The sequence below is a fragment of the Lagopus leucura genome, unplaced genomic scaffold, assembly GCF_019238085.1.
Source record: "Lagopus leucura isolate 7727_CA_CO unplaced genomic scaffold, USGS_WTPT01 Super-Scaffold_100001, whole genome shotgun sequence".
In the NCBI taxonomy this organism is placed as follows: Eukaryota; Metazoa; Chordata; class Aves; order Galliformes; family Phasianidae; genus Lagopus; species Lagopus leucura.
Genome location: NW_024962262.1, coordinates 21367468 through 21394301, shown reverse-complemented (window position 1 = coordinate 21394301; position 26834 = coordinate 21367468). Strand labels below are relative to the sequence as shown.

At 35.0% G+C, this 26834-nt stretch overlaps 1 protein-coding gene across 5 annotated transcripts in view; it reads left to right on the top strand.

Annotated features, from left to right (window-relative positions):
- The window catches only part of PCDH9 (protocadherin 9), a 681046-nt gene that overhangs the window by 429676 nt on the left and 224536 nt on the right, over positions 1–26834 (top strand). For 4 of the 5 annotated variants that reach the window (XM_042868519.1, XM_042868516.1, XM_042868517.1 and 1 more), the window contains one exon: positions 13986–14187. In XM_042868519.1, the coding sequence (XP_042724453.1) occupies positions 13986–14187 (202 nt within the window). The remainder of the gene's footprint in view (positions 1–13985; positions 14188–26834) is intronic. The other variant, XM_042868520.1, reaches the window with a different exon arrangement.

The following is a 26834-nucleotide window of genomic DNA, read 5'->3' as shown; positions in this document are numbered from 1 at the left end:
CTTTAGTAACAGACATAGTCATGTGCTCCCAGTGGAAAGTACACAAATAAGTCCATTACATTTAAACACTGGGATCAAGGGTGATGACATACGGCAAATTCTGTGAAATGAGAAACTTGGTAGTATGTAAATTAGAAAAAAATGCACCAATCACTAAATGTTTTATGCCCAGTTTAAATATCTCATGCCCTCCTTTATCTTGGTTTATAGACACATAATCTTGAAGAACTCACTGTTAGGCCAAGATCACATGAAGGTCTGTACTTATGAGTAAGTGACTTAGTTAATCTATTTCCAGTAGAAGCTAAGCAGAAAAAGATGGCTATAAACATTAGCTAAAGTAAAAAATGAAATAAAATAAAATAAAATTAAATTAAAAAAAAAACAACTTTTGCAAGCTTAGTCTTTTAAGTCACTAAAATTAAGAAATTCATTAGTGTTAGTTATCAACATTAAACTCACCTGGCACAAATAAATAAATTCATCAATACAGAACAAGAATGTGAACAACTAAATTTGTCTTTTAGCCTTTTTCAGTGGGGCCTATGACATTAGCAGCATTTTCTAAAGCTATCTAGGTAGTCAGAGTTCCTGTTTTCCCTGTAAATTTTAATAAGTCAAGAGCTTGCCATATGTAATTTGTGGAGAATATTAAAAATTGGGTAAAGTGCAATAATAATAGCGATTCTTGTCAGCTCTCATTTTACTTCTACTTGAGACAAGCAGAAAATACATTTCTAGTTACTCTTACAATAAGATGCCTGTGAGAGTATCTGCTGTTTTGATAGTACAGTAGCATTGCTGCCTTTGTGTAGATGAATTCCATACAGAAAGACCGTATTTTTCCCTCTTTCGTATTCTTTGCTTCTAAATGAAGTTTCAGCTTTCTTAGTGCCTAAGCTCCTCATGTGTGTATTTAATGACAGAAACTGCTATATAGCAAAACCCTAATATGGTTACTCTTTTGTATCTTATTTGGCATGATAATTTAATGTATCAATAAATGCCTTTTACACTCAGGGTAGTCAGGATAGCATAGATATGAAAGACCCATTACCAAGCCAAAAAGGCCCATTCAACCACTGAAAGACCTAGCCTTATCTGTGGATTTAGCTTTTCAAGCTCTGACATAAGACACTAGCAGTCAGATGTACATACGTGTTACCTGCGACAAAGGAAGAATCTGTATAAATATTTGTTACAACATGCATTGTTCCCTAAAAATTTCTGAAGAAATTATTTTCTGTGACATATGTTTACTTATGTAACATGAAAATTCCAAAGCTTTGAGGTTTCATCTGGAGAAAAAAGTAAAAAATAAAATACAACTTAGAAATTTACTCTCAGGGAAGCAGTTCATCAGGACACCGTATCTCAAGTAACAAAATATAGGTTTTCATTGTAAAATTGCATTATAGTCTAGTTTATTTTTTCTAGTAGAGATGTAGGTATATTTTGACTGTGGTGTTTTAATTAATTTCTAGTGCATGAAATCAATTGGGATAATAATATTCATTTCACAATTAAAATATTATATATATAATGTATATAATATTATATATAATTATACAAATACATCTTTCCAAAGGTGTACCAGCTTAACAGATGCATCCTTCATAGCAATCATGTCCACTTTCAGCTTTTCCAGTGTCGATCCATTTATTTAATGTGACAACTACAGTGTCCATTGCGTTAATAGATGTACAGCTGCTTTCTAGAATCATAGCGTGTAAGCGGTCTTATCCTCAAAGGGCAGTATTGCTGCTGTTTCTGCTTTCAGTGTTTGCAGGAGAAGACATGACTGATGACTCAGAATTAATTGTAACACAATATGCTGTCAGTGACAGATATCTGCTACATCCACTAGTACTACTTCAGGAAGCAGTGTTCTAATGTACTATTCCCCCTACAGCATGCCTGTAAATTTAGAGCCTCCTTCCTTGTTCTCTTCCAATCCCCATGCTAGTACAGGAATCAATGAGAATTCAAGTTTTTCTGCACATAATGATACTCATTTTATCCATGAAGAACAACACTAGGAGTACTGATTGTCTTACCATGTTGTTATTCAAACTCTTAAACTCTCCTTTTTTCACCCTTCCTGTCTCATTTCCTCTTTAAACAGTATTAATCTGAGTGCCTTTAAAGTCCTGTGGCACAAAAATTCCTAGTGGACAGTTCATTATTTGCTGTTAAATTGATGGATTTTGAACTATGTCTTTCTTCTTTGATACACAGTTAAAACTAGAGAATTCAAAATCTGAAGGCAAGTTATAACATAGAATCACCCCAGACAAAAGATTACTACCATTACACAAAATCCATGGACTGCTTTATTTCCAAGGTTACATGCCATACTAAGGAAAACTAAAGGAGTAGAATAATAGGATTTTTTTTTTTTTCTCATCATGCTTTTTCCTAAATATCACCGGGAAATTTCCTGCTCCTTGGTAGGAAAGTGTATCTTTGCATATCTTCTGTAGTGACTGACAGTGATGAAGGCATATACCCACAGCTCTTCCGTAACAGTACTTCTCCCAAACCATAGTTCATAGAATCAGTAAGATTGGAAAAGACCATCTAAAATCATTTAGTGCAGGCATTCATGTGGCACTGTCTCGCTCCAATTACTAGGAGGGAGAGGAGGTTCTTTTATTATCTATATACCCGGCGTGAGATTAAGAAGCAATGGTTCAAGTGTTGGTCCAACCAGTTTATTACAAATCTTAATCAGGGGAAATGGGGAAGGGGAGAACGGACACTATTATGAATTAGGGTAATGGGGGAAGGGAAGGAGGGCGATAGAAAAGATAGAAAAGAAGAAGCAAGGGGTCTTTATAGGCAGCAAGAGGGAGATAGTCACCACCATGGATCCAGCGAGGTTCGTAGTTCAGTCTTTGATCTTCAGTAGCGGTGGGTCGTCAGGCAGAGTTGCCTTGTTGACAACGACCACGACGAAGGACGACGACCATGGCAATGATGGCCCCTTTTCAATGCTTTCAAAGCGGTCGAATCAGCTGTCTTTGGAGTGACAGCTCAAATCCAAAGTGGTTGAGTCAGTTCTCCTTTGAGTGGCAGCTTCTGGCTCTGGGGCCTCAGTAGGAAACTCCTTTGTTCTTATCTTCCTGGCCTTGCCAGCAGATAAGAGGAAGCAGGGAGGCACCAACTTGCATCTTGCCTTCGCAGGATACAACGGTATCATCCCCCAGCCTCCCATAGCAAACAGGAGTTATTTGGTCACAGGCTAGTTCTTCCGCCAGTAAACAGTCCTGAGCACTATCTTCCGAAGGCAAACAGCTCCAAAGATGTAAAATTGTCCACACAGCGATGTTGATTGCCACACAACACCCATCACTTGCCTCCTCAACAAAATACCTAAGGAAGCAAGCTTTGAGCTAAAAAAACAAAGAAGGATTCTCACAGGCACTAATATTGCCCACTAAACCATGCCTTTAAAAGCATAGAGGGAGTTTACTTCCAAAAGCGTAGAGAGAAACTTGAGCTAGAAAATTCATAATTGATCTGAAGACAACACAGAATTATCCTCGCCTTTTCTTATCAGATTTTATTAAAAACAAGATGCAAAATCAAGACATGATAACTGCTGTGATACTGTATGTATTGATTTAGCCAATCATTAATAAACCTTAGCCAATGGAATACGTCTATAACTGAAGTAACTATCAACATAAGCTGTGTAAACATAAATTGCAAACATAACAGTCTATATTTTCATAACTTTGTCATTCATGTAAGACAACAATAGTTTTCTTGTATAAGCAGGTTCAAAATAATGTACATTCCTCAAATGGGAAATATTCTTTTTTTTTTTCTTTTTTTTTCCTCAAATCTGGAAATGTAATTTATAGTTAAAAGAAACTTCCCAGAATTTTATTATCTTACTCACATTACTGAAGCCAGATGATTTTTACAGAATATAAATCAGGACATATTTATTATTATAATTAAACTAGTAAAATTTCAGCAACAGCTGTTTTTACATTTTCATAGTTCATATACATTATTGATCAATACATGCTTTTGTTAATGTAAAACTTCTGGGAGTGCAGAGAACTTATGCTGGTTATCATTATAATTGCTACAGTGCTTCTGCAGTACTTCTTCAAGTGAGTGCACTTGTAATGTGTTTTATCTGTCTTGCTAGGAGGAGCTCATCAGCAAAACCAAACTAAACAAACAAATTGAAGATCAGTGAAGTCTTTAAATTACTAAAGATCACATGAAATATAATTCCATTACAACTAAATTGTTTACAAGAGAGCTTCTTTCTGTGCTGCAATGTTCCAAGCTGTAATACAAAGAAGTTTTTTTCCTATAAAATGTGCCACAGAAACAGATAAGGCAGTTCACACTCAGTGCAGTATCTTTTGTTCATAAGATCTTTTTCTTCAGGTTCCCATGTCCCAGTACTTAATGACAACTAAAGTTTCAAGTATTGAATATCTAAAATCACATCCTTAACTGATGAAGAATACAAGATCTGCGTTTTCCTACTGGCAAGTTAACTTTGGGCATTTACATTTTAAAATTCTGGATTTCAGGTCACTCTATTATCAAGGAGTAAAACATAAAGTTGGTGAAAGGATCAGTCTGCCATGAGTCTCCTAGTTGTCAAATACCTTATACTTATCTAGTCATCTGCAGCCAATGGCTGAGTATAGAGACTCAAAAAGCCATTTTACTGCAACTTTTTGGGTGCCAAGAATCTCACTAGAGCTACCTCTCTTGCTCCATTAACTACAAATTTATTTAGGAAACTGTCCAAGTCACAACACTAATTTTAGCAGGTATTTATTTACAAATTGCTACATGTTGAATGAATCTTTTCTAAGGTTTATTTTCCCCAGAGTTTCTGGTAAGAAACATTTAAAAAATATACCAAACTGTGGTTTACTGTAGCTATTTGGTTGAATAATGCATCTGAACAATTTTTAATGATTTAGTTTAGTTGCATATTGAACTATTTTCTGTTTTATTGTGTACAGCAGTTTCTTTTCTTTCCCCCACTTGCCTTTCCATGCATCTGAGAAATTAATTTACATAACTGTGGGTTTAGAACTGATTTCCTGAGTCTCAGGCAATTAATTCAGGGGGAGGAGTCTAAGACAGAAAATATTGACAATTTAGTGCTGTTTTAGCAGACACCAGACTGAAGAAAGTAACACTCTGATTTAGTCTAGAATAAATAGTACAACTCGGCTTTCACGTTAGGTCAAGTTTACCTTACAGTTAAGATTATTTAAGGTAGATAAGTAACTGCCTATTGGGAAAATGAGTGTTTGCATACTAATTAAAAATGCCATACTTAAAATAAAATAGATGATAGCTTCTATTCTGTCCAAAGGAAAAAAAAAAAAGAAAACAAGAAAAAAGCAGGTACACAAACAACAACAAAAACACAGGGAAAAGTGAAGACTACTGGTTTCATGAAATAAACTAAAGAAGTGTTACAACTGTCACAACTTTAAAAAAGGATGAAAGAGATCACAAAAGATTATTAGAAGCACAGGATTTGATTGCAGTTCACTGTTTCTTTGTTCACTGTGTCTGCAAAACTAAAGGAACTGCCCAAAGAATGGAGCTGTTTACTCTCCATACTTAGATGTGCTTAGGGCCATCAAGCGCACATTTTCTCCCCAGTCAGTGGGAGACGGCAATTGAGACAATCTGTCTCTGAGTCATTCTTTTCACACTAAAGACGGGGCCAGTTATCTTCAGCCTAAGTAGTAACAGACATACGAGGTTATTATATGTTTCCTTTTAATACACTGCAGTGTAATTTACTGATTTGTACGACATTTTGCTACAGTGAAATTGAGTAGAAGAAATCAAATGGCGATCTGACATAAAACAATGTACATTCTGGAATCGATACTAACATTGTTATGTTAGGGAGAGAAAACAGGAGAATATCTAAGCACTCAAACTACCTACATGTGCAGCACGGTATGAAAACTTACAAGGAAGATATAAAATAAATTGCCTTTTTTTTTTTTTTTTTTTTCTTTCCCCATCCTTTCCTTAGCCTGAGAAATTGATGGAAACCTTTCCTACCTCTGTCACTTTGGTTCTCTGGATGAGGTATCAAAATGAGAATAGAGACTGGGTTATCTTGTGATTCAAGTAGGACCCTTGAATGAGGACTGCTGTAGCAAACTTAATTTAGACATAATACAGAAAAAAGAATCCTATTTCTCTTAGCAAATTTCTGGAAACTACTGCACAGTTTGTACAGAAAGTGTGAGATTGAGCCAAGATTATTTTAGAGAAGCAAGGAGGACTTCTTACTAAGAAAGGAGAATAATTTTACTTTATACTAATATTCTTTCATAAGCTCAAGTGAAGCATGAAGTAAGAAAATGTGTATAAGATCACTAGGCTGAATTATATGAAGCCTTATTTGTGGTCTTTTTGGCCTTCCTGCAGGATATACTGTACACTTTCCGAGGTCACAGTGAAAAAAAATACTTAAGATTCATTTTTTCAGTTTGGAAAATAGAAGATTATAAGGGGAATTTATTAAGTCAATCAGAACTGAAAATAATAGCAAACGAACAAAAGAGCTATTGTTTGTTTACAAAACAAACTAATACAGCAACCATATGGTAATTCAGAGACCTTGCCAATTCTGTCTGGAAGAAATACAAACATAGGTTTGTTTCTTCAAGTTTCCTGTTGTATTTTAGTTCAAAAAATTATCTCCTATCCCAGATGATTCAATTGCCGCATTAAAAAGGTGCACCCTAAGTGCTTCCAGCATAGCACTTAGAGAAATCTTATGAGAAAAGAAGGGTTTAAACTGTTTTTTTTTTTTTTTAAACCCTATTTTCCTCCCCTCTGAAACTGTTAAGCTTGGTTTTGTGACTTCATTTCTATTACAAGCTTGATATCATCAAAAAATTATATCCACATTTTAGTACATGAACCAAGAGTCTTTCTTTTAATCCTGAGAGGAACAAATTTTACCAAACAGATGTTTTCCACAGAGGACATCCAAAGAAGCACAGTTGTCTCTTTCATCCTTACAACATTTTCTTAAACTTGTACATAATTTCTTCTTCTTCATTATCATTTTATAGGATTTTTTCTACTGTTTTCTCTTGGTATTATTTTCAATTTTTCTTCTTTATTTAAGAGTGGTGTTTAAGTGTCAAAAAAGTTTTTGATGTATAGACTCTTCTGTATCTTCTTCATAAAGATTTCTTTTCTATGTTTGTATTTTGATCTTCGGTAGTGCGAATAATTTTGACATAAGGAAAATATTCCCAAATTGTTTTCTTTCTCTTTATTTTTTATTTTATAATGTTTGTTTGTCACCTTAACAAAAGAATGGCATAATAGTTCAGAAAGGAAGGTGAAATATTTTTTGTTGTTGCAAGTGTTCCCCTTTGAAGTACAGATCTCACATACAATTGAAGATGTGTCATGCTTGAATAGGTAGTCTGATATGCAAACATGTGGTCTATTCTGTACAGCTTATTTTGACTTGGTGTGAATGAGATGTTTTGATGGCCTCGTCTAGAAGGCCAGAAATCAAGGCTCATAGCATGCAAATATGTTGAATGGAGAAGCGGACATTTTGTTTAGCTACCTGCTTTCTAATCTCAGAAAGAAGCTAAGCTGGTAGTGTAGAAATTTATTTTATTTTATTTTTATTATTTTTTTTTTTTTAATGTATCGTTTTATCATAATGGATAGCATCTTATGCTGAGTCATTGTGAGAGACATTCAGTAGCAGAAACAATAGAGTAATTATTTCTTGGCTGCCTGATTAGTAAAATCAAAACAATAGCTATGCAGTGAAGTCTGATTTTCAGAATACAGCAATTTTACCATGGAAAATCTCCTCTTAATGCTGATTTCTGTAACTTTGTTTGATTCAAGTATGTAATTGGAAGTAAAATACATTTTAGAATCTAACATGCAATGGAAGCACTGAATAGTTTTGAAAAACTTGTGCTTATACTTCCAGTGTAAAATTCTATTTACAACACAGCTTGTAACTCATCTGCTATAGGACATTTCAGGCATTCAATATGATGTGGAATAGTCTTTCCTCAACTTCAGATTTAAAGCACTCAGGTCAACTAAATAACTTACGTTATTTACAAACCACTTTCTGCCAGTGTCTGATGGTTTCTGTAACATAAGTCAGCAGGAAAACCTGCCAAATTCTCACCAGTACTGGCATAGTCTGAGTAATGGAGGATTCGTTACCCAGTGTGCAGTAAGCCAATTTCATACATAGAGATGAGATTTACAGCGAAGTTGCATGAGTTTGGGTCTAGGTGGCCTTTCACAAAGCTAGCACACCCTGGGACTTTTGCGATGTTATTTAATAAATATTAAATATAATAATTAAATATTATATATAATTATATTTGTTTATATTATTAATTACATTTATTTTTATTTAATTTATATTTATGTAATATAATTAAATGTACTGCCCCAATACAGCCTCAATTTACCATTGGTCAATAAGATAGGGCTAATCTCCCTTTCTACAGGCCAGCTAGACATGCTAATTAACTACATGTTTTCTCAAGATTCTCCTATCTTCAAAAACAAGTTTAGTCATCACATTGTGATTAAGAGCTTCTCTACTTAAACACTTTAACACTTTCAAGAATGGTCATACTGACTTAGATAAAGGCACACATTTGCTATATGTAAAGATACACATAAAAAGATTTGAACAAAGTTTACCAACAACACTGGCCCAACTATTATAGAAATCCACGCTGAGGTCCAGTACCCACAAATTCTTTTGCTTAAATAAGGATTTCAGGATTATGTCTTTTATACACAAAGCTACTTTCAAAAGCAATAGATTTGTATGGATTGAAATCACAAATTCTAGTGTCAGAATATGTTTTATGAAGCTAAGATTTTCATAAATAAGGTATTTTGGTCCAACATACTATGTTTTCTGACTAGCATGCAGCGTTGAAAAATTATGAAACTGCTCCAGATATTTGTAGTTTTTACTTTATTTCCAATTAGAATTCCTAACATCAAAAAAAAACAGAAGTGAGAAATACGTGACAGAAGAGTAAGATGCAGCTAAGATGTATTTTTAAAATGCTTTCAGTATCTTGAAATAAAAATGTGCTAATGAAGAAAGATGTAATATGCTACGCCAAGCACAGGTTCTACTTTTCTGTGCCTGTGCCAATATCTCTATCCTTTTCCATCCATTCCTCCCTAACCCCTCAAGAGCTTTTATTCTTAGTCATTTTCAAGAATCCCCACTATTATTTATGTCTATCAATCTTGCAAATTACAGTTGTTAGAAACTGCCAGATGTTGTTTAAGTTTACTTCTTTATTTGTAGCTAGACCAGTTTCATGTATGATTGATTTAATATACTTCTGCTTGTTACTGCTGTAAAAGTATCAGCTGGCTGACCACCTTGTCTGGAATGAGAAAAAGAAAGTTCATATTACGCTTCAACACTTTTTTTTTTATCAACACTAGAGTTTGCTATCCTTTGTCACCATCTAAGATACAGAATTATTTTTTTCTGTGTACCTCTTGTGGGAATGAAGTCATGGTTCACCTGGATGAGCTTTATGGAATCTGCTGCAAAATGTAATTAATAGAAGAATGATTCAGTACATCTGATATCAGTTGTTTTTCTGATTTTTAAACTCAGCCCAGGTTCAAAGACATATTGATTAAATTGTCCTGGGTTACATACTAAAATTGTTTTGACACAAGGGTTTTTTTTTGTTTGTTTGTTTGTTTGTTTGTTTTTCCAAATGACACAAATGATGTTTTTAATTGAGTTTTCCTTTTAATTTTGAGTTTTACAGAACAAAGATATTATATTTTCCGATTAAAAATCAGATCTAAAGAAAGCCCATGTATTGCATTTTTTTTCCCCAAAAAATGATGATTTATGATCAAATATGTCACAGATTGTAGATTTGAAGGTTGGCCACGTGGTATGGAGATGAACCATAGCCCTACCTCATTCTGTATGTACGTCTCCTAAATATACTGTAGTATAATTAAAACTGTAGTTTCTTGTTATCACTGATTCCAGAGTTGTACCATGTATCAATGTTTTTTAGAATAAATTAATTGTATTTAGGTAAAAAAAAGTTCAAAGCTTCCTTTGGTTGCATGAGGAACCAAATAAAAATATAAAAATATAAAAATAAATTAAAATAAAGTCTAAGCATGCTCTAGGATTTTCTCCTGAAAGAAGTCCCTGATATTATTATATACAGAAAGTCAGTATGCCTTGGAAAGCAAAAGCCTTTTTGTGAGTGGATAGCTTTTTAAAAAAACAGTTTGAACATGTTCAGTTATTTTAGGAATCTTATGTGTCCAAGGAGTCGGAGAGGCAAGGACAACCTTGCATTGTAAGGATCTAACTCAGCCTGTTTTCATTAAAGATTTGTGGAAGGTGAGAGCATCTGCTTCATTAATCAAGGACATTTAAATAATAATTAGAAGGGGAAGCCGTAAACCAGGGACACACATTTTGTAGACAAGGGAGACAGTGCCAAGGAGCAAAAGTTTCCAGTCATTAGGCAATGGAAACTTTTCCAGCAGTTTTGGAGAGGGCCAACCTGGACTTTGTAACTTATGAAAAGGGTGAAACAAGGGAATGTGAGGATTTGGGATATCTGAGGGACAGTGCCAAGTTTATGAATGAAAGTTTAGGGGAAGGAGACTGAAAGGAAACAGAAGAGGAACAATCAGAAAGGGGTACAAAATGGGGCTGATCACCACAGTCTGTCTTGTGTTGTCATTTAATCTCTTAACTGTCTCTCCGAGTAATCTCACTCCTTGTTCTGTGTGTGTCAGTACTGCAAGGGCTCAGCAGCAGCTCATGGCAGGACCTGAGTGCGTATAAATGTTATCAAGAACCACAACCAAGAAAACTCTCTAAACCAAATGATACTTTAGAAAGCTGACACTGTTTTTTTCACAGCACTGTGTGCACGCTGATCTCTCAACAAGGCATGCACACTCCAGAGCTAAATCACCCTCATTAGATACATTTAACATATGAATATTATACAATTCCCACAAAGTTCTCTCCTATTTCATGCATGTTAAATCTCACAGTGCACCTGCATCTACCAATCAAGGGATTCTTGCAAGGGAGTCTTTAAGTTTCCCCCATAGATGGTACTGATGTCAAGGTACACATATGACTCTGGTACCTCCTTGTCTCTTAGATTGCTCTTTGGTGCCTCTCCACAGTGTCTTCACAAATGGGCCTGTGTTTACCAGTCTGGAGTATCAAGGGGCCTGTTCTTTGAATATGATAGAGCTGGAGAGCCAGGTAGTGTTATCCGAACAGGCAGAGGGGCTGTGTTGGTGACTGAGGCGCCCATAAGTGTGCTGTGTGCTGGTAAGCCTGGAGGTGTTCAGGCCTGCTGCACCTGCCAGCCTGAGGGAGGAGAGTATGGGCTGTGAGAGCAGCACTGGGCTTGGGTCCATGGAGCAGGCAGCTGCATGGAACATTCTTTAAGACACTAATAAGATTCCAGTTGATGGAATGGATTGTCTTCCCCTTTGAGTGACATGATATGTCTAAAGCACTGGCTTTGAGTCTCTCTTTGTGGAAGGCTTTTCCTCTCAGTGTTTTGATGGCATGGCTTAGTCTGACATTTCCTGACTGATTGCATGCTGCCCCTTCGTCACCTCTGAATCTGGATGACTGTTTAAGGGACCCTCAGAGTTTTGTAATTCTTTATGATTGGTGGGGTCCTTATTGAGACGCTTGGAAAGCCATACAACCAAACTTATATATCTTTTTCTTATCATTCAAAGTGCGAGCTTAAAAATTTACAAAACTGAGGAGTTGCCATATCAGTATTCAACCTCTGCCATTTTACAAAGTGACTGTCAGTTTAGAGTCAGAACAGATTTTGGCTAGGATAAGGAGCTTTTTGGTAACCAAGATCAGTAATTCTGCTTCACAGCCCATGAAACTGTCCATTTGTATAACTGCATATTTTTTTTCAGTATATTTGGGTGGTAAATTAAGTGCAACAGTTTAATTATTTTCCAAAATGTTGAAATGTTCATTTCTCCTCTTTAAGGACTTTTCTCAGTCATTCATATTTTCTTATGAAGTCTTTTAGCTTAGTTTAGGTTAAGAAGTTAATCTCCTTTTCCTCTGCTGCTTACTGATTTTACTAGTGACATAAATTCTTAACCTTGGAAAAACAGATTTGTAATTTGGGTTACTGAAAATAAATGTAGGAAGAGAAGATTTTTTTTAAGCTGTGTGCTTAAGTATATTTTGTTCAAATTTAAAGGAAAAATATCAGTTAGTGATTAGAGAAATTGTTCAGGGTGGCAATTCCATAGTGAAAATACTGGAAGAAAAAGTATTGAAGCTTGAAGTAAAAGAATGCTTACTGACAGTATATAGAGTTAAGATTTCTGTTGGTATAAACTAATACAGTTCAGTGACTCAGAGGATCTGGGTTTTTGGGGTTTTTTTTTGTTTTTTGTTTTTTTAAGCTGGATTCCAATCCTAAAGCTAGGAAAGGAACTTAAAAGTAAGATACTAATTATAAAATCACAGCCAAGAGCAAATAGTACATTTATTTTTATACTGACTTGCACGAAAGTAATTGAAAATTGACTTAATCAAGTATCTGTGTCTACCCAAGGGAAATGAATAAAAGGAAACCTCATAGAAAATATTGATAATCATGTAAAATGGCAGCAATTACCATTAACAAATAGTTTTTAATAAGCAAACATACAGTTAACACTATTAACTCAAGGGTTTCTCATTTAAAAAAAAAAAAAAAAAAAAAAAAACACTAAACAAACCGTTGTTAAACTTACTGCAAATTTTGTGAATCTCTTCACTTTAAATCTTTCTAGCTAACCAGATTGATCCGATTCAGCAGCTCCCTGCTGCTGAAATTCATTTTTGAGGAAAGTTGTGCTTAACTTAATTTAACCTCCCTCTTGAGATGGCCTTGAACTAGTTGTTTCTGAGGCTTCAGAAATGCTGTATTCTGATCCTTGAAGACCTGTTATATTCCTTTCATGAATGCTACAGCTGCTAGTGCTAAACAACTCACAATAGTGCTAACGGCTCTGGAGTGCACAGGGAATTGCTGCATTATACTGTGGCCACAACTCATGAAGTCAAGCTATTTCTCCAGATGAGAATTTCACAGTAATGACCAACTAAACCAAATGCACAATGTGGATTTTTATTTTTATTTTTTATTTTTTTACTTTTGCAGTGACTTTTTTCTTTCTTAAGAAGCTCAAGAAAAATTACAGTTCTGGCTGCCATTCTCCGTGTTGCTTTGAGAAAAATACCTGAGTTGTAATTTTATATTTCTTACAGAACTGATAACTGCATATTCCATCATTGCATTCTGTGATTCATTGTTGATCAGTGCAGTTTCACAGTTACATTATCAGAGTTAAATGTCTGTATTAGGTAGAGTGCTGATATCAGTTCAATATCCATATAAATCCTTCAATTCTTGAAAGATGACAAAGTAAAAATATACATTTTTTTTGTTTAACTTGGGCTTTTTTTTTTTTTTAATTTCAATAATATGAGCAGTGATAGTATGGGTTTTAAGCTCAGGAGAGTATATTTATTACATTTTCCAATGTTTGCATTTCATAACAGTTTGCCAATGTTTATTTCTGCTTATCAGGAAGTGTTCATAGATCGCAATTTTTAAATGATAAGAAACATACCTAAAGGTCTGCTGATCACTGTCTCATGAGAAGGTTACTTCACAGATGAGCACATGAGTACTTTTGTCTGCTGTCTTCCCTGGGTTGCTCTAAAAGCAAGCAAAAATAAAAATAAATTTAAAAAAATCACCAGCAAACTCAATTGCCTCTCCAGCACTGCCAGGAAACTAGTTGTACTTCAAAAGTTTTTTTAAAAAATCAGGAGAACAGAAAAGAAGAGCACTAATCAGCATGTCCTGTGCTCTTCTTTGTAGTCCCAGCGCCGTGTTACATTTCACCTCCCCGATGGCTCCCAGGAAAGCTGCAGTGACAGTGGTCTGGGAGACCACGAGCCGGTGGGTGGTGGAACCCTGATCTCACACCCTCTCCCTCTGGTTCAGCCGCAGGATGAGTTCTACGACCAGGCCTCACCAGACAAGAGGACTGAAGCTGATGGCAACTCCGACCCCAACTCGGGTGAGTCACTGACAGAGCTCTGCTTACCTGTATTGCTTTGGTCACTCTTTTCCTTCCCTTTCAGATTTGTTAGAGATATTTTTAAGCACCTGCATGAATATTTGGTCGTCTAGCTTATAATGCTTGGTAGAAGATAATGTGGTTTGCTTGAAGTTCCTCGTGTTGTAATTCATCTGAAGAAACAGAGACATGTCCAATGAGAAAAAAACAGCTCCAGGCAGTTTTGCATGGTGAGAATGGATAGAAAGAAGGAAATCTTATGAAGTAGTCTGCAGCGCTGATGTCATTTAGCATTGGGCTTTTGGAGGTTGCCCTGTCACATACCTATAATATCCCCATCTTACCGCAAGGATCATATGGTTTCTTTGTTAAGTTGAAATGGCATGATCTGCTTTCTGGAACATTTTTTTGAGCATTTTAATGCAACTACTAAGCATGTACCTACTTTGGGAAGTGTTTTTTTTCTTGCTTTTTGTTTTTTTTTCCTTCTTTGCTGTAATAAATTTACATGATTGCAGTGTTAGTGACAGTCAGTACCCAAAAAAAAAAAAAAAAAAAAAAAAAAAAAGTGAGGTCTTATCAAAAGCTGTGACTAGTTCTTTGCCATTGCAAGATGGAGACCTGGGCACACTGAAAACTGGAGGAGGGCAATAACACTGCCATTAAGCTTTCTGTTTTCTGTCTAGAATGTGTAGACAAAGGTTAAAAGCCTTGTCTCTGCTCTTGGAAGGTAATTGAACTTGCATTCTCCTGCATTTTGGGAGTACAGAAATAAGGATTAATTTCTTCCTCTGACATTTCTCCCTTTTTTATAGATGATTAAATTTTTAGTGAGTCTGTATAACAGGGAAGGAAGGTGGCACTGGGATCTGCTGCACAAAATTCTGACCTGTGTTCTCATTTGGGCAGAACTGGATTTGAATTACATTTAAGTCACGGTGAATGAGAACGTAAACGATGGACTATTGACCTTAGGAGCATTTATTTATTTTTTTTCATACTTTTTTAAGGGAGTATAAAGAGGATATGTGGGATAAAACTATAAAACTCTGGGGAGGGGGGAGGGGGGAGGGGAAGGAAAATCTTTCCTGTCTGAATTTTGTTCTGTTTTTCCCCTTCTCCTTCCTGTTTTTCTGGATCTGATAGCTGACTCTTTTCTCCTCTAAACAGAAGTATTGTTGGGTCTATCACCTTAAACCTTAAGTCTGTAGGAATGCAAAGAACTGTAATAGATTAGCAACTATGAATGCATTGACTCTGGAGCAAAGAATTTACATTTATTTAAGTGAGGGAGGGTCTTAAGCGGAATTATCCTTTTAATTCTCTGACTGCATGAAGAATTTAACAAGATCAGAGAGGAGGTTTAAGGCATCATTGCCTGGATGACACTTTCACATTGGCTTTGCAGACTCTGAGTTGCCCATTTTTTCTTTATGTGACATAAAATTCATAGAAGATTTCAAAAAAAATGTGCCCAGTAAACTTCACGTCAAGTTACTAAAAATGTGTTTTTACAAATTTTTTGTGAAGCTTGTTGTTCAAATGAAGAACATTAACTATGATAAAGAGCTATTCATCCCTAATACAGTATTGGAACATCAGTGTGAATAAGTGTTATTAAAGGCTATACGAAAAGTTTTATTATGTCTGCAGTTACACCCAATTTAGTCTTGGGAATGCTAAATTAATGAGAAATTTATGAAAATACAGCAATCAAACTTTACTAATGAATAGTGAACTATTGACATGCAAGCTTTTCACCTTTTATCAAAATGAATTAGAATGGACATTGAAACAGTGTAGTCTATATCTCATAAAATCTCACAAACTACAAGGGGAATGATGTGGTTGCTAACGTGATAGAAATCATCCTAGAAAAACCCAAAGCAGGAAAGGAATGATGTTGCCCATTAGATGGATTTGACTTTTATATCTTATTCAGCATCAAGTTATTGTTTAGGCATTATGCCTAAAGTTATTTTGGTACTGGATGCATTTTTGGATGAGAAGTGAAATGGAGTATAAAGCAGTTTGTGGTTATTGAAGATCCTGTGACATTTTTCAGAAGATTGGACAAAAAGGTGATTGGACAAAATTGCTCTCTGGGCATTTACATATGTTCATGGTTAATGTAACTGACATAGTATTATCTTAACACTGTATACCTTGACACTCCTAATTTTAACTTCCAGTTTTATTGCAGTGAAATGCAATAAGAGACAGTTTAATTTCACTGACTGTTTAAGGGATTTCTGTTTATGAAAACACTTTGAATTCTGAGGTAAATGATACTACTATAATGTAAGGTAAAAATCTTAATGAAGACTAGTAATACTCCCATGTATGTGTAGTACATTTAGATTATACAGTTGATGAATAGTATTTTATTATTATTTTAACTATTTCAACTGAAGAGAATTACGAGAATATTTTCTAATGATCTCAAAAAATCTGCAGAAAAATACACAGACTTTTCCTATAGTATTTTTATGAAAGTTTGCTGCAGTTCATGGGAAAATGGGTTAATCTTAATGGTAAAGTTGTTGCCTCAGGGTGAGAGCAATTTTGGTAAATGGCTTTAATGCTCAGTAAATTATGTGGTTTGGTGTTGTACGCTCTGTAGTTGTGCAAATAAAAGTTCATCCATTGTTTGTCAATATTAGTATGTTGCTATTTTAGTTCAATTTTGAGCAGTGACCAAAAACTTCAAAACCTGCAATGTTGAAAGTGTATGTGGGAGTTAAAAGTCTCAATAACTTGTTATATGAATGTAGGAGAAATCTTACTATCTTATTTTCTCGACACTATTAACTTCCACAGAGAAGAGACAGAAACAATTGCATGGTTTAATAAAAAAAAACATACACAATGAGAGTAAACTCATTGGACTAATCTTAAAGCAGCAGTCTTTCTCACTGGGAGAAACTGAAATGGAGAGAGACTGTAAACACTAGCAGTGTCAGCCACTCACTGTCACCATAGTTATGAGGGAAAAGCAATAACACACAAATATGAAATAAAAATTAATTTTATATGAACTTGAATAGTGATGTGTGCAGTCCAAATTTATACTTAAATGCTTTTTTTTTTTTTTCTTTCTTTTTTCCCCCCTCAAGTGTTTCATTCTGTTCACTAAGAAATCTTTTTCATTTCAGCATTGCATGATCTATATTAATCAATTGTCAGGGAACTACGACGACCCATCAGTTGTAATTTACTTAATTCTACCTTTATTTCGTTAGCACTTTGTTATGCTTTTTAGGAAGGGTCTCACCAGTGAGCAACACTTCAGTTTGTTTAAAAACAGCATATCACTACAGAGTGACACTTGCATTTAGTTTCGTTATGCATTATTAGGTGATAATAACAAATAATACAAATTTACTACAGGAGGTCTCGTTATTCAAGAGCCATAGTTACAATGATTTAATTTTGCATATATTATTGATTAGTAAGGCAAGCCTTGTGTATGTTACAGTGTTTTATTGAACTTAAATGCAAAGATTAAGAATCTTAGCCTTGTCTTGCTGACTGTGACTTTGCCAGAAACATGGGCCAAGAGAAATGGAAAAATAGCACAATATTACCCTTTTTTTTTTTTTTTTTTTTTTTTTTTTTTTTTTTTTTTTTTTTTTTTCCAACCGTGATGACAAACAGGAGAAGACTGCAGATATTACACTTCTTATAGTTTGTTATAAAACCAAAGTACACACAGTAAAGGAGAATCTGTACTTTCTTGGAAAGTACTGTTTTTGAATAATCTGAATGTATATACATACACATACATTTCCTATAAAAATCAACTGATGATATTCCAATGATCAACCATCTATCTGATGAAAGTTATTTACCTTTTTGTTTCTTCAAGACCTTGAACAATTAACAATCCCATTAACAAATCAACCAACTGACAAAAAAAAAAGAAAAAAATAGAAAAAAATGGAAAAAAAATCATATTTAGTTGTACAACTTAAGATCTTTTATTATGAAAAATCCTGTTTTAAGTGGTTTGTAATGTGTTTAACATGAAATAAGTGCACTATTAACATAAACATCTTTTATGATTGGTTTTGTTAAAAATGTACAGGTGTCTGATGTGATTTCATATGAGTTATTTCTTCCATTGTCAGTCTAAAGAAAACTGTGTTTTTGTTTGTCAGCAGTCAGGTGCAGAATCTCATTTTTCATTATTATCAGTGTGGTTTTCATCAGCATCAAGCAAAACCTTGTTAGTGGAAACTCTTTTTCAGCGTGGTTTACTATAGGTTGTCAGGGACTTAAATTTAGATTGAAATTGTTAAATGTATCTAAGAGATTCATGCAGCAGCTGTGAGATGAAACTGTATGAAGGAAAAATGTGCCTCCTAGTGTAAAGAAGAGGTAATACACACTTTTGTCAAAATGCTTGATAAATCGAATTTTGATAGCTGCAAGCTGTGGATGTGATTCATTTTTCTTCAAAGGGATAAAGAGGAATAGCATATACTTAGAGAAGTGCTAGAACTGCTCTGGGGAGGAAGCCTACAGTACGCCGTGGATGAATATATGCAATAATTGCAAAGGTTTAAAATCAGACAGAAATACATTATTTATATTTTCTGATGTATGTTTAGAAAACTAAATAACGGTTTCCTTATTTTTATATCTCATTAATAAGTAGTATCAATACGTGTTACATAACATGAAGTAATAACTTTCTAAAAAATGTGAGATACAGAAGAAAATGTGATTTGAAGGTCATCCCTTTTTCTTTGCCAAAGAAAAATAGTTGACCTTTAAATTAAGCAGAATATTCTATTATGCCCTAAGATATTAATTAAAAATTGTGAAGCAGTTGTAAATTGTTGAAGGTAATAGTGTCTATCAATAATGCTTCTTGAAGATAGCTTTCTTCTTTTCAGTGTGTTAATATTATATGGGTAAATCTGCCTGATAAATACCCAAGTTCTCACGTTTTAATAAAACTAATACTGGAGTGGTTTAGTCAAATGATGTCAGGGGTATTAAATCATACTATAATTCCAGTAATAACTAGGAATATCTCTATGGCAGAGGTTTAATTATGATTAAAGTTCAGAGTAATGACAAGACTGTCTTGTATTACACTTGGTCATATGATAAGGTCCCATGTGGAGAAGCTAAGTCTCTCATGCAAAAAGCTTTGGTTTTATAGTGTCACTGTCATTACACCCAGTGGGTGATGATAGTTTAACCTTGCAGGCATACCCTCTACAAAATCCTTCCTTTTATTTTGCTTCCTCAAAAATTGCTTCCTACTCATACTGGAGTCAATAGCTGAACATCCTCAGGTGTAGGAAGAAATGCTTGTGTTAATGCTTTCTCTTTAGATAAATCACCATCCATAGCTATCCTTGTGTTTTCATAATATGAGTCTCTGTGTGAACTAAAATAGGAACATTTGCCTTTGAGCCATTTCCTCCATTTCATTAAACACAAGTTCATACCTCACACAGAATCTTACCCTGTCACATTTAGCTACAGGCAAGTAGGAGGAAGAAAAGCTGGAGTCAAGATGGTGAATTAGCCTACTGAAGAGTTATAAAATAGTCTGAAGTCTAAATTCAATTTTAGTCCATGCATTTGTTTGTTTAATAAGTTAAATAAAAGCTGAGAGGCACTCTCGGAGATAGAGAGTGCCTCTTTTCACATCTTCTTGGTACCCCCTTACAGTGAGGATTATAAAACTATCTTGCTTTAGAAAAGCTACTGCACTACACCTAGTCTATTCTCCTCTCCTTTTCCCCCTGCACCAAAGCTAAGTGGAGTGTAAATTGGATGGCAGAGCCATTGTATGGGAAACAGGAGGGAAACTTGTCCCATTGCTTTTCTGAAATGAGCACTTAACATGTCTGAACTTGCTTGCTCCTGCTGCCATCCAAGACAAGGAACTGCAGGTCTTTAGAAGTGAGTTCAAAAGGCTAGATGGGGAAGAGGACTACTCAGACTTGGAAGGAAACATTAGAATGGTTAAGAGATTAAAAGAATGGCAAGACTGCATACTAGGTAAAAGCTGATGACTGTGACTGCCATCACTGCTTATACCTATGTCTGTTTAGGCCCACAGATGCTTTTGGTAATGGTATATGCTAAAACAAAAGTCTGATTTAAGGAATGAGTAACCACTGAGTGGTGCGGTTGACAAGTGGAAGGAAGGGATGCCATTCAGAGGGACCTTAACAGGCTTGGAAGGCAGGCCCAGGTGAATCTAATGAGGTTCAACACGGCAAAGTGCAAGGTTTTGCACTTGGTCCAGAGGGATCCCAGGCATCCATACAGACTGCAAGGATGTGGTCCTTGAGAGCAGCCCTGCAGAAAAGGACCTGGGGGTCTTGATGGATGAAAAGCTTAACATGAGCCAGCAGTGTGCCCTTGCAGCTCGGAAAGCAAATGGTATCCTGGGCTCCATCAGAAGAGGGGTGGCCAGCAGGGACAGGGAGGTGATTGTCCCCCTGTACTCTGCTCTTGTGAGGCCCCATCTGGAGTACAGCATCCAGGACTGGAGCCCCCAGTACAAGAAAGACAGGAAGCTGTTGGAGAGGGTCCAGAGGATAGCCACAAAGATGATCAGGGGACTGGAGCATCTCCCCTATGAAGACCGGCTGATGGAGCTGGGCTTGTTCAGCCTGGAGAAAAGAAGGCTGTGGGGTGACCTCATTGCAGCCTTTCAGTACCTAAAGGTAGACTACAAATGGGAGGGGAATCAACTCTTTGAAAGGGTTGATAACAGCAGGACAAGAGGAAATGGTTATAAGTTGAGAGAGAGATTTTGGTTGGATGTCAGGGGGAAGTTCTTTACTGTAAGAGTGCTGAGGTGCTGGAACAGGCTGCCCAGAGAGGTTGTGGATGCCCTGTCCCTGGAGGTGTTCAAGGCCAGACTGGATGGGCAGCCTGGTTTAGTATTAAATGGGGAGGCTGATGGCCCTGCATGTGGCAGGGGGGTTGGAGCTTCATGATCCTTGAGGTCCCTTCCAACCCTGGCCATTCCGTGATTCTGTGAATTCTGCAGTTATTTTCCCACATTCATAAGAGTTCTCATCTCATATGGCTCTTCTTCTTATCACAGTGAATCCAACCTGCTGTAGAGATTCATCCCTTTTTGAATTTTTAAAGTGTTATAATTATCTAACCTCTGATGTAGCATAGTACATAGAATTTCACTGAAGAATTCCTCAATCAAGTCTACATTTTAAAATAATCCAGTGGCTTATTTCCCTTGCTGATAAAACTGGATACTATATTCCCTGTCTGAATGCATTTATCTTCAGTGTCTAGTTCCTGTCTGTGAGACTGCAAGGCCCTTTGTCAGTGGAAGTCTTTCACTTCCAAAAGTGCATTTCTGAGGCCCTAGGGACTATTTTGACTCGTACAGCCTAGTGCATAATACAGGTCAAGAATACTGCCCAGTATCTTATACAAATTTCTGTGTCTTCTGGTCAAATCTACAGCTTATATTTCAGAATGATGTGTTGATTTAATCATTTCCATTGACAGAGGCGACAGTATTGAGATGCTTACTGACCTAGATTAAATCACTTTTAAACTTTCTATTTGATAAACTAGTGTCTATATTTAAGACATGGTGTGTGTGTCATCTTAGATCTGTAATGAATTGGCTATTATTTTGTAGGCTTTTGAATTTTGCAGTGTTTATTCTTCAGCAATTTTTATTTATTTATTTATTTATTTTTAAATAATAGTCCCATATCAATCCGGAACATAAAAATAATGAGTTCTTCAATCCTTTCTAATGGGTTTACAGATAAATGACATAAAGGTAAATAACACAATAAACAATTTGAGCTTCAATTAAGAAAATGTAACTCTTACAAAATACTGACAGTCTTTTATATCTGTTTCTGTCTTTATAATTCTTTGCTTTGAGCCGAATAAACACTCTTCTCTGCATCATGAATGTGCCATTGAACGGTATTTTTCAGCAGTAGAATAGCAACAGATTTTTCTTTTTTTTTGCACACTTTCCATGAGAAATAAAGCAAAAATGCAACTGAATAGATACATTTTTAATCATGGTTAAATACACTAGAAGGGTTTCATTAGCATTTTAGGTGCTTTATCAGATAAATATATTTAAGACAATGAACCTTCTAAAAGTATGATAGTAGTGTTGGAGAGTTTTCATGCTGCTTTTTCTGAAATTCAATGCAAGTTATCACTGCCAGCTATGACTCTTTGTTACATTGATACTAAGATCCATTTTCTGATATTTTGCATTCTGTTTTTAATGGAGTCTTAAAGGAAAGATTATAGCTGTGAGCATGAAGGTGCTGAGTTTAATGCAGAATTGGTAATTTCAATATTCAAGTGGTTATAAGTTGTAAGTAGAATTAGAATTGCTGATGGCTCCAGTGGGAAGAATAAACCCTATGCAGCAGGGATAAATACACTGCACCAATACTGGCTTGGGCCTGATCAACTAGAAAGTATCTGTGCAATTAAAAAAAGTGGGGATCTTTCTGGATGACAAACTGACCATGAGCTAGCAATGTTACACTGAAGAAAAGAAAGCCAGCAACTTCCTGGAATGCTCTAAATGGAATGGATCCTTCCCCTCTGATTAGCACAGGTGAGTCACGTCTAAGTTCTGAGTTCAGTGCAGATTTCCTAATATAGAAAGGAGATGTGTATAAATACTTGATGAAAAGTGGAGAGGAGGAGAGGTATGGAATCAGACTCTCAGTGGCATCCCAAATGAAAGAAGGGGGAAGGGCCACAAACTGAAATAGAAATAAATTATTTTTTAGGGTAACAAAACAAATTAAAAACAAAAAACCTACCTTCTTAATGCCATTGTGATACAACTCTGCACTAAATTTCTCTGAGTCCAAGAATCTTCATTCTTGGACATTTTGAAAATCTCTTCTGACATGGCCCTAATGACCCTGGAAGGTTGGCAAACTCCAGAGGTCTGTTCCAACCTGTTCAACTGTTCTGTGATTCTGTGAAAAACACAAACTTTAAAATACAAATATAAATAAAGAGATAAAGAAAAATCTTTTTTCTGTAAGGCAAATGAATTCTAAGTACAGAGTAAATGTGTAAGACCAATGATCTGTCTGGCTCAGTACTTTTGTGTGGGCAATGGAAGGAACTATATATGAAAATCACTTCAGCTCCTAAGGTAGATTTGAAAATTAGTCAAGTAAACTTCAATGGTGAGTTCCTGTGTCCTACAACTCTTTGTGAAAGAATGTAGATTTATAGACCTCAAATAATTTGCTATATAGACAGTTAGGGCTACTTGAAATAATGTGAGTTAACCTATCTCTTTTTAGCTGCACTGTCTTCTTTCTTGCTTGACATCCACATGCAAGTACATTAGGTAGCCCAGGATATTTCTGGTCTGGCATTGCATGCTAATGGAAAGGCAGGAGAAGTGAGCTTTAGATAAAGATTCATTCAGGAAGGAGTTATGTTTAGGTAACTACTGATAGGAGAGTAGGTGTTACATATGTAAACTTTTTATGCACCTATAATTCATTCAGATGTGAATTAGATAATCTGAGCTCCCACTATTGACAGTGGAGATTTATTCAGTATAGTATTTGATTCTGGACATCTATTTTGTTACCAGAAGTGTGTGTTTACACACAGAGAGACAGACGTTGAGAGTATACCTACTAGATTGCCAGTGTGAATTGGGGAAGCTTAGACACTGAAATTTAGTTTATTCAAAAAACAAAACAAAATAAACAAAAAATTCACCTTTTCACTGCTCTTGTTGCTAAGGGAATAGTATTATCTTTTGAGAGATTTAACAGTTTTTCTCACACATAATATTTTCGAAAGCAAAAGGCACTTGCTAACGTATTGCTTCATTTTTTTACTGTACTAATTACGAATATATACCAATTTTTATATAATTTTTTTCTTCCCCAATATAAGTGACATTAAAGCATCCTATATTTTAAAACTAAAAATCTATCTTTTAAAAATCTAAAGAAAGATTTCTAATAAAATTGTTGTTCCTTGGCCAGTTTCTTCTTCCTCCAGATGATCACCAAGTACTTTCTGATCAGTACGGAGTCTCAAGGCATTTTGAAAAATAGCATGTCTTGAACGCAAAAAAGTTTTACATTTTGATTGTTTCTTTAAGAGTGACCATACAGGACATTCATGGAATCCAGTCACAGAATATTAAATCCCTCCCTCAAGCAAATAGCTTAATAAGCTTTCTTTATAGGAGAAAAATCTACTCTTTTGGAAGAAACAGTCCATCGTCTAAAGAAATTCCCATATATTTGTACATGTGTCCTAAAGTTTACAGCTTTGATATAGTCTTGTCCAGAGAGTAGTTCATCTTATTATACTTATTTTATAACGTAATTTCTAAAGATTCTGTGTTTGCTTCTTTATGTATAAGGAGAAATCTGAATATGAAGAGAGATTTCTTGATTAAGATCTGAGTGTTATATGGACGGTGAATATTATCTTTTCTTTCAGATATTTCTCTTATGAAAGACTATTTTGTTTCTGTGCATAAACCTGTTTGTTTTAAATATGAGGAGAAAGAGGAGAAAATATGAATGAAGTGGATTGAAAGCAAATAAGGGATGATATTTACAGTCCTAAACCTATATAAATACAAATTCTAGAAGTAAGAATCACAGTTGAATATTTTACTAGTCTAAAGCTTTATCACTTTTCATACTGATGCATAATTATCATACTCTGATAATTATGACAAAATATTATCATATTATGATTATTATGACAAATGCATATTAAAATAAGATAAATAGGGAGAAAGAAAGGAATTGTAGAATGCTGTGTTTGATGTGTACAGCCTGCCAAATTTATTTATTCTTTGGTACTAAGAAGAAGTCATACCTTCCATAGAAAAGTCATTCAGATGTGGAACTATCTTAAGTTTCCAAACTTAGGTTATATTTACATATGGCATGGAATTAGAGATATGTACAAAATCCTCTTTATCAAAGCCTGGGATCTTTTCCTTCCCATCTTCAGTCAAACAGATAAATGAAGAAATGAAGAAATAAATAATATTTTGCCACGCCTGGAATGTTAGAATTTTTTTCAGTTTTGTCATTGCCACAAAAAGAGGAAAAAAAAAAGAAAAGAAAAAAGAGGTTTAATACTAGTTACTAGAGCACAAATCCAGTTTTATTTCATCAAAAAGAAATACCATTCTTGTACTCCAAAGGAATTCTGCAATACAAACTCAATCACCTTGAGTGGAGATGATTACTATACTCATATTAGAAGTACACTTCTGAAAATCTATGCAGATGTACTATTTAACTACAAATATTTATTTTTCCATAGGTCAACTCACCAATCATTTTAAAGAATTTTCCCTTACTGAATGATCTCCCCAAATAAGTAAATACTTTAGTTATAAACAAATGAAACAACTGAAAAAAAAAAAAAAAAACCAAACCATGAAAACCTCAATTTTATAGTCATCATGTATTTTTTTTTAATATCCAAAATCTCATGGTATATATAACATTAGATGTTCATCAATTACTGAGTTTAAGGGATATCAGTTTATTAATCAAAACTCACGTTATTTCAATTTAAAAGGTACTTGTGATGTACAAGTGCAGTCCCAATATTATTAGACTTACTGTAACACAGTAAAGTAATACAGAATAGATATTATTTTCAGAAAAGCCAATACACTTTGAGCAGTGTTTTGCTTGTTTGTTGTTGTTATCATCATCTTGAAACTCAGCCACTTACTAGTTGTGACTGTGAATGGAGTCTGGCAAGTGCAGCATAGTCATTGACTAATGGGTTGTGCCTACAGTCTTTCAATAAAAATGAGTAGATAGTTAATAGCACTGTGGTGTTACCAGCAATTTTAAAGCCATTTGTAGGTTAGATTGTGAAATTAAAAGTGTGATCAAAACGTTCCCTGCACTACCGTTTTTTTTTTCTTTTTTTTTTTTTTTTTTGTCTTTTTTTTTCCAGTTGATTTAACCGCAGATGCCTTGGTTCATTCAAAAGAGGAAGCAAATGACTCAAAAATAATCATCTACACCACAGTGGATTAGTCATTTCACAGTTTATATATTTCCCTTCATGAGAAATGGAGAAATACTGAGAGATAATTGCTTTGTGCCTTTACTCCAGACCTGAGGTTTTTTTTCAATATCATACGTGTATGTCCTTCACTACTCCTTGATTGTGAATGAACATTATATATTTTCAGTTGTAAACAGATAGTTGTATACAATATTCTGTTTTTAATTGACTGCGTTGTTTGGAGAAATACTCATGAGAGTTTTTGAAGAAGAGTGAAAATATCCAACCTGATAGATGAATATAGGTCGCTGTGCCAGCTGTAAAATATAAATATATGTACATCTATGCATATAGATTTTCATAAATAATAGCACATTCAGCTAAGGTGTAGGGGTTTTGGAATAATCTAGCTTTTTACTAATGACACTGGCTTTTGGCTATTCAGCCTCCCTTTCACTTTTAAAGGGATACACGATCTAGATGATGGACAGCTAAAATGCACCAATGTTTACATTCTGGTTGATTTGCGCAGTCAGATAAGAATAATGGGGTGACATTCTCAAGAGTTTCTAGCAAGAAACCTACACTTACAAACTGTTTCTGAATATACAGTCTTC